Source organism: Zingiber officinale, chromosome 2A (genome assembly GCF_018446385.1).
Source record: "Zingiber officinale cultivar Zhangliang chromosome 2A, Zo_v1.1, whole genome shotgun sequence".
NCBI classification, from domain to species: Eukaryota; Viridiplantae; Streptophyta; class Magnoliopsida; order Zingiberales; family Zingiberaceae; genus Zingiber; species Zingiber officinale.
The window spans coordinates 143,618,375-143,628,142 of record NC_055988.1 but is presented as its reverse complement, the minus strand read 5'-3'; the positions used below and the strand labels follow the sequence as shown (position 1 = coordinate 143,628,142).

The 9,768-nt window shown below is 32.0% G+C and overlaps 1 protein-coding gene across 1 annotated transcript; it reads right to left on the bottom strand.

The window, feature by feature from the left end:
- Window positions 1–8,833: 8,833 nt before the first annotated feature.
- Window positions 8,834–9,455, bottom strand: LOC122044069. Its single transcript, XM_042604614.1, has 3 exons — window positions 9,258–9,455; window positions 9,052–9,153; window positions 8,834–8,983 (listed from the first exon to the last, which is right to left on the bottom strand). The coding sequence occupies exons 1-3, from the start codon at window positions 9,453–9,455 to the stop codon at window positions 8,834–8,836; spliced, it is 450 nt and encodes a 149-aa protein (XP_042460548.1).
- Between the last annotated feature and the right edge of the window lie 313 nt (window positions 9,456–9,768).

Below are 9,768 nucleotides of genomic sequence, written 5' to 3'. Positions count from 1 at the left end.
AAATTAAATCAACTAATCATTAAATTAAACATGAACTATTCATTTTCAAGTTTGTTAACACATAATATAACTTTTTCATAAAATGGCACTCTTCGTACTGTTACATGACTTTATTAAATTAAATGAGCTAATATTATTTGTACATAGCAATAATAACAACAACTGAACTCTAATAAGCTAGATAAGCTAACACCACTCTCATTAAGATAAACACTGGTGCAGTGGTCAATAAAATCTCGTTCATCTTGGTCTCAGTTAGGGCAATATCAGGTAGTCTAGCTTCAGGATTCTCTATTTGATCCACATTTAGATCCTCTTCTAGATCCTCCTTAAATTCTTCATGATCCTCCTTAATTCTTCTGGATCTTCCTCAAACTCTTTAGGATCCTGCTTAAACTTTTTAGGATCTTCTTGCTCTACATTGTGAAGTAGCTCCACACACAACTCTGAATATGAGATATACTCTTCATAGCACTCCTAAACATGGTGTGCTACTACATTGGGATGCCCTTGACAATGATAAAATCAAAACTCAGATCCTGTAATTATCCACCTTGGAATGCTAAGGTGTCATCATCGCCCACACCGGTATAAAGTGGTGAATCTCCCGTCGTCATATATTTACGTCAAGTGTGAGGAAAATAAACGTATCTGCTAAAAATTAAATTGTTAAAAATTTAAATTATGAATAAAAAAAATATTATTCAAATAATTAAGAAAATATCTCTTAATGAGAATGAGATTCCATTGATTATCGGCTAAACTCATAAGATATCATTCAAAATTAATAGATTGGGCTAAAAAATAATCACTTAATCTAAATTTTTAATCAATCAACCATGATCATCTAGACGGACATGCTCTCTAGAGATGATCCTATCAAAGAAAAGAATAAAGTGTCAGTGGGATCTACGCCCACTGAATCCAAACAAACACGCATGAGATATTAAATTAATATCTTTCTTGAATGCTTTATTTTTTCACATATTCACATAGAATGCTTATTTTTTTCATAATGTTTTTTTAATACAAATGTATAAGAGCACATAATCCAAAATAAAAAAAAAATGAAGAGCAATCCTTTAAGAGTGCTAACGAGTCTCCTGCCACGAACATTACTCATACTGATGCACGATAATCATCATGAACCCTCACTAGCACCTGCAAATAAATAAATAAATTTTAGAAATATTAGAGTATTTAAATTTAAATTAATTAACCCCTTAATTATTATAAGTATAAGTTAGAAGATATTCTTATCGATAAGATGAATGCTAAGGTGTCATCAATTCATCATCGTCCACACCGAGATAAAGTAGTGAATCTCGTGCTGCCATATATATTTACGCTAAGTGTGAGGAAAATAAATATATCTGCTAAAAATTAAATTGTTAAAACTTTAAATTATGAATAAAAAATATTATTCAAATAATTAAGAAAATACTCTTAAAATGAGATTTCATTGATTATGCGACCAAACTCGTAAGATATTATTCAAAAAAAAATATGTTGGACTCAAAAATAGTCACTTTATCCAAATGTTTAATCAATCAACTATCATCATCCAGATGGGCATCCTCTCTAGAGATGCTCCTATCAAAGAATAAAGTGTCGGTGGTGGGATCTAGTAGCTCAACCATTACCGTTGCAAATGGTTGAATCCTCATAGTGACGATGTGTAGGACAAATAATTCTATCGTCTATAATGAAAAATTAAAAAAATGATTAGTGAAACTAAATAGAGTAGAGTAAAGTAGGTTATTGAAGAAAAGGCAGGCGTGCAAGTAGCTAATGTGCAAAACATGCAGCATAATAAATTAATTGGTCATTGTATGATTTTCATACGGAAAGGCCGCGCTATTAAGGAAAGTCATGTATTGCAATATAATTAAGAAAACTAAAAGTAGACTAAATTAGTGCATTTAGTTACCATAATATTAAATATTAAGAGACTAATGAGAAAAAAAAAAAAAGAAATAACACAGAGTAATTATTGCTATTAAACTAAAAATTTAAGAAATAATAGTTTTGACAGATAAGTGATGTTAAATCGATTGCTGTAGTCAAGAAAAGTAGAATACAATTAATGATGATATAGAGATTAAATTTATCTGAAGGGAGCGAATTAAAAAAAAAAAATCCTACCAACATACAAACCGTTAAATCAAAAATTGATAAATAAAATCACTGCAGAATTATTTAATATTGAATGTTATGACAAACAACATAAATTAAAAAAATATAGTCGTTACCTTGTGGAGGAATACTCTGACCCGAGTTTCGTCCAATACTGAAGACGATCGACATAGAAAAGATCACAATCTCTCTCACAATAAAAAGTCATTGTATTTTGGAAGGCGATTGCAGATAAATTGTAAGCACTTAGATGGGATAATATTGTCTTAAGAAAAGAAGACCTAACCTTCACCTTGACCTTAATTAATACTCTTATCCTTAGGGATAAACTTATCCGAAAGGGGTGTGTCGATATCCGAAGGACTAACTCGATTACTGACGAGTTTAGGACCGTAATGACGATACCGAGAAGAGTATGTCTATTATTCAAAAGGATGCGTCGATATCTGAATGGAGGTGTCGAGAGTTTAAATGGGACAAGATCCACTTTACCATACCGAGCTCTACCGATTAAAGTCATTGACTAATCGTCGAGATGACTAACCGAGCACAATTGTTGGATCAACACTGCAAATCCATTCCCAAGATCCACTTTACCGTACCGAGCTCTACCGATTAAAGTTATCGACTAATCGTCGAGATGACTAACCGAGCCCAATTGTTGGATCAACACCGCAGATCCATCTCCATCTCCATATAGAAATTTTCAATAAATATTAGAGAAGTTTTTCGAAGTAATAATATTTTTTGGTAGTGTCATTTATTTTTCTATTTCTTGATATTTTTCTGAATCAATAAATTTTAGAAGATTATTTCTATTGTTTATAATTGAACCAATGGAATCAATCGTGCCCACAAGATAATAGATATCCCGCTCGACGTCAATTGATATCAGAGCTGTAGATCCTAAGGATGATTGTCATGATCGTGGTTGTGGCATACAGGTTCCAACTAAGAAAATCTTGCACTGTGATTGTAACACTCAAGAAGAGATACTTGAAGATCTACAGAGATAAGTCGCAAAAGTTATCCTAGCATCTAGCGGTGCAAGATCGTAAAGGTCGTAAGTTCTCTTATCGTAATTTTGTTTCATTTTGAAAACTCCTATCGCAATCACGAAAGTCATGATCGAGAGGAGCAATATAGAAATATCGGCCTTTCAATTGATCTTCATGAGTTTTTTTGTACGCTATAAGTTGAGGAATTCATTGATTTATTTAATGAAGTGGAGAAAAATTTTTATTATGAGGAAATACTCAATGATATAAAAATGAGATTGATTGTCGTCAAATTCAGAAGCCAACCATCAGTTTGATGGAGCAGTTGCGACGATCACGTGATAGACATGACAAAGTCAAGATTACTTATTGGGAGAAGATGACAAGTCACTTTTTTTTTGTTACACTGAAACTTTGTTCCATGGATGATTATGTTTCTAAATGGAGACCAATAGCTTCAATGCATAAGATGACCTAGACGGATTAAAAGATGATTTTGAGGAGGAATTTGACCCAAAGGAGCATGATAAGAAAATGAATGGAATGTTCAAGGATGATTATTGTGATGATGAGGATACCGATCATGGATTTGAGAGCCAAGAAGAAGGAGATCTAGAGAAGCTAGATTTCGATAAAGAAGATGAATTGCTTGGTTGTGGAAAAGAGTGATTCGAGGTAGTTCGGGAAAGTAGTTGGGGCTTTACTTTGTTTATGTCTCTAAGTGAACTTATGATCCCAGTAGAGATATCTTGTTAATGATCTATGTGTAATTGAGGTTGAAGTTAGTGCTCGTAAGGTTGAAGATTACTGGAGTTATGATATGTTGGCCTTAGAATCAGGAAATGACTTGTTACAAGTTGGTGGATTGACGAGGATTTTCAAAGTTTAGCAACTGTCAGCAGATTTAGCCGATTTGATATCAGATGATCATCTTTCTGAACTACTACTTAAAACTATTCTAAACTCGAGTAGTATTCCGATCCTGATACTATTCTAAATTTGAAGACTAATTCTTTTAAGTCTAGGATGATTGATGTAGAAGGATTCGTTAGATTTTATTTTATTTTTATTTTTATTTTTATTAAATTATTTTTTTAATAATTTTCTGATTTTTATACTTAAGATATTTTTGACAATTTTTTTCTTAGAATTTTGGATCTATATAAGTGTTTTATTAGTTGATATGAGGAAGGTTTTTTGGATTAATAATATTTTTTGGTAATACTATTTATTTTCTATTTTCTAGTATTATTTTGAATTAATGGATTTTAGAAGTTTTTTTTCGATGTCCATGTTCGAACCAACAAAATCAATACTATCTGCAGGCTAATCGCAATTCCATCCGACATGATTCTATTCAAGAATCGGCAATGATCCCTCCACTGCCATTTGTCTTTCTAACATCACACTATCCATCTCCTCATACCATGATCTCCCTTCACTTGTCTTGTTCAAATGTGTGAGGATACTTCAAATCAGTCTTACTCTTTCCTAGTCCATGCTCCGAGCTCACTGCAAACTGCTCCCTCTTTTGCTTCTCTCTCAATGACATCACCACCCTTGCAGAAGCTTGATAAACACTCGCCTCTGCGGTTGCGATATTAGTTTCAAGCCTCGATCGTGTACAATTGTGAAATTTGAGCTTCATCTCCTATTTGTTTTTTTGGGTGGTGTTTGGAATCCAGACATTTACTCGATATCATTTTTCTAATGTTTACTAATTGCCAAAATTTTAGTACCATTTTCCTATATAAAAAAAAGTTAGTATTCAAAATATTTATTTATTATCTTAATATGTCTTTTTATTTATTTTTTTCTCAAAAATTTTTCTAATATCTTCTACCTAGAATATTACATTTTTCTATGCTAGGTTGGCTTGGGTTGAGCTGGAGTGCTTCATCCAGCCAGCTATCTCCAAAGTTAATAAGTTTAAGTCATCAGGTGGGGCTATCTCCAAAGTCACCTCCACAAATGATAAACACAATGTTTACCGTCCTATTCAACACCAACTTTCAATAAACGGCAGGCAGACAATCAACTATGAGCATCGACCAAATCAAGCCAGTTTATTACAACTAGAACAACTGATGAGTGAGTTTGGCTAATAGAATGTGTATTTTTGCAGACCATTTATAGCAAACAACAAACAACAACTAACAATATTTGGAACCAATTTTTTTTGTCAAACCCATAACGACGACTACTGTCGGTGCCCCAAACATGTTAATAAGAATTTTAAAAAGCTTAAGATACTATCAACAGAAATGACAAAAATAACTTTTCTAACAGTTGAGTTGTTATTCAGAACTCTATCCTATAACTTTTATTCTTACTCACTAACATTGACTAACATTTATTTATAATATTGATAGTAAGTAGCACTGAGTAAAATTTAGTAAAATTATATTAATTAAACTGATCGAATTTAGAAATTTAGTTTAGTTAATTCAATTTTCAATGTTTTGGTTCATTTTTCGATTAATTCAGTTCAACTTTTTGATTTTAAAATTTATAATTTATAATTTGGTTAAATTGAATAAAGATATTAATTTAATTATTTATTATTTAAAATATAATTAATTAAATAAAATTTAAATTTTATTAATTTGGTTTTAAAATTTTGAACAATTCGATCGAAAACTGAATTAACCGATATTTAATCGGTCTGATTTGTTCGATTTTTTAGAAAAAATTGGTTAGTTTGAAAAAATTTCAGTTTGTTCGATTTTCAATTTGTTTGATTTAATCGATTAAATTTTAACTGAATACTCAGCTTAAGACAGTAGTGATACACAATGAACTAATGTTAGTATAGACAAACTAATTAATTTTTAATAACATTGATATAGTTATAATTGCACTGTGCCATTAATTTTTAATGTGGCTTGCATTTGATTATTTACATGTTATATATATTATGAATTAATTCTTTCTTTTGTTTTCATCGCAAGTGAGAGAATTGTTTGACTTGCACGTCGTCACCATGAGGACTTTAAGCTGCGATGGTCAAGCTGCTAAATTCCACCAGCACTTTATTCTTCGATAGGATCATCTCTAGAGAAGATGCCAGTATAGATGATTATAACTTATCAGTTAAAAATTAAGATATGTTTTTGAGTCTAGTGCTTATTTTAGAAGATATCATGGGAGTTTGGCCGGATAATTAATAGAATCTCATTCTCATTAAGAGGTAAAAAAATAATGTTTATTTAATTATTTGAATAATAGTTTTTATTCATAATTTAAATTGTTGACAATTTAATTTAGGTAGGTATATCTATTTTCCTTATATTTAAAGTAAGTACATGGCAGCGGGCGATTCACCACTTCATACCGGCGTTGACGATGATGTATTTTAGCATCGGTCTTATTGGTAAAAAATCAATTATTTTTTAACTTATTCTTCAAATAATTAAATAAACATTTCTTTTTTTTTACTTATGAGATTCGATTAATTTTCTAACTTAATCTTGTACTAATTAAGAGTGGTTAATTTGAATTTTAAATACTTTAATATTTATAAATTTATTTTCATTGAGATGGTACTAGAGAGAGTTTATGATGACTATCGGTATGCGAGTCATGTCGACATCTTAATTTGCTATTCTAGATTATATTGCAATTGTATTAATGTGGTATATTTGTATACTTTTAAAATGAAAGTTAAAATATTCAAGAAAAATTTTTATTACTTAGACTAGTAGCTTAGTTTTCTTGGGACTCCCATTACATTTTGATTATTAGAGAAACACTCAAGTTGAGGAATTTATATAAAAATGAGTAATAATCAGATACCCTTTCGAGATAAGTTACTAGGACAATATCTACCTCAATATTGAGTGCTCCTTTAAGACCTTATTTAGATAAAGTAATAGCATTAGAGAGGGCGATTCTTACGTGTAAGGCATATAAGTGTCTTTTCACTAGACCCCACAAAAATATAGAAAATAGAGATGGATTTTTTCCATCTCTATTTCGTCACTAAATAAATTTTGTGATGGAATAGCGACAAAAAGTGTTCCGTCAGCCAGATATCGGTCGTTACTATATTAGCAACGACAATTTAGACATCCGTCGAAAAATTTAGCAACGGATGTTTAAATTTCCGTCTCTAAAAGCCAAACAAAGCAATAACTCTGTCAAAAATATTTAGCGACAGAATATTGAAATATCCATCTCTATTAGCGACAGAATATTTAAATATCCGTCTCCAATAAAGATGAATATTTAAACAATTCGTTGCAGAATAGCGACGACATATTTAAAATTCGTTGCTATTTGCGACACAATATTTAAAAATCCGTTGCTATTTAGCGATGAATTGTTTAAATATCCGTCGCTATTTGGTTATTTTATAGACATTGTTCATATCATCTGCGATATTAGCGACGGAAAATTGACTTTCTTTCGCTAATAGCGACGAAATTTAGAAATAAACCATCGCTAATAGCGACGGAAAGTCAATTGTCCATTGCTAATTTATTGTTCAAGTTTCCGGATTCTTTTTTTTTTTTTCAATTTTCCTTGTTTACATATTAATAAAAATCACTACACATGAAACTCATAATACTTAACAACAAACCTCACTACACTTTAAAAACTAAATATAACAAACACACAAATGCATAACAACACGACAATTTAACTAAATTAAACTGAACTAGATACATAATAGTAAAATCCAAAGACACACTACAAGAAAAACCCTCATAGACATTGGTTGAACAACAGTGGTTTTAAGTAAATTTCGATGTCTTTGAGTATTTTACACCGGGGTTTCCAAAAATCGGTGTCTATGAGCGTAGATTTTTGCTCATAGACATCGGTTTTTTTAGCCGATGTCTATGAGAGCCTTTTTTTGTTAATAGACACCGATTTTAACAGCTATTTTTAAAACCCGGTGTCTATGATAGCTTCCTTGTTCTATCTACAAAATCGGATAGTAAAAAATCATTGTTAAAAGTGATGTTAATGAACCAAAATAAAATAATCCTCACCTTTTACATCGCCTTCATAGACATCGGTCGATTTTGTAATAGACAGCGGTCGAAAATCGATGTCTATGAGGGTTTTTCTTGTAGTGACATGTCCGAGTCTAATACAAGATAAAATTTCTCTAATAGAAAGTAATCCAATACAATACATCCTAAGCAAAATAAGGAACTATCGCCTTTGCGTTCAACATGAAATATCTACTTATCTTAAACTAATAAGCAGTTTAGCTAACAGACAATTTTAAAAATAATACCTGCATTCCTAAATAAAAATATGCCAAATTTGAAAATGATTATGGAAATATATAAGACTATCAGATATGGATATAATTATTAACAAAAAAATTATTTTTGATTGAATTAAAAGTTAAGATAAATTATACATACCTCAAAATAATCTACTCTGTAGGGGACTCATCGGGATCCTGGGTGTCCTGTTACTCCAAACGATGTAGGCGAACCATCTGTGAATCTGGAGATAACGTCGCTGCAAATGCTTGCATATGATGAACTATTGCCTCAGTCTGAGCCTATCGTGGTTGCATGTCTCGTATCTCTGTGTCCCTCCTAGCCATCGTCTGCTCTAATGACGATAGTCGAGTCCTCATTTTCCTCCCGCAATTCTCGTACCTCACTAGATGAGGAGGAGGAAGTAGGGTGACCCCTGATCCCTGGAGTCCTTATCCACTCATACATAACTTTGGTCTAAGAGTCAAGCCCGTAGAGGGATGTCTTCTTCTTTCCACCAACGACATCATAATAAATATCATTAACTACATTAGTGGAAAGTGGTTGTGACCCCTCTCCCTCTGCATTAGGCTGAGACGCCTCAGCAACCATTGTGGTCATTGCTTCCTGTGTCAAAATAATATTTTTCTCCACATAAAGTGTACAATTATATTCATAAAATTTAATATACTTACGTTAATTGCTGAGGAACGCTGATCAACAAATGGCACATCCTTCTTCTTATGAGTTTTATTAAATATCTCCCAACAAGTGGGAGGTCTCTGTAATTCAGTTGTCTGTGTACAGAAAATACAAATACATTAAAACGAATAACAAAACATATGCCAAAAATATTTATATAACTTAATTTTAAACATAACAAGTCATATGCATGCTCCACCATCGAACAGGATCCAGCAGCATGCTTTGTGGATCCGGTGCTCGACCCAGCTGACTCTGAATTGCGATTGTTGCATGCAATCGCTGAATTGTGGTGCCAATGTTGGGCATCCCAAATGGCTCTCAAAGACTGCCAAACTGCAACAGGGACCTCAGATGGCCTGGTGCTCCTCTGCCTGCACTTGTACAACATGTCCATGTACAATTTAGAGTAGTAGGAATTTCAAATTTTTTTGGACATTTTCTCCTAGCCCTCCTCCCAAACATATCTCTTATGCAACAATATATTTTGACAATTAATATCATGTTAACTACAAATATGTTTTTATTCTAAATACTTATCAAAACTTCTTCGTAATAAAAATTCATCATATCTTGGTCTACGAGTCGCCATGTAGTACAGTAGGAGACAATCGTTCTTTAAACTTTTTTGATATATAGGATGCTGCTTGGTGACCATCTGGGATAAAACTGCATGGAAAAATATTGTATCAAATATGTTAAATTATTAA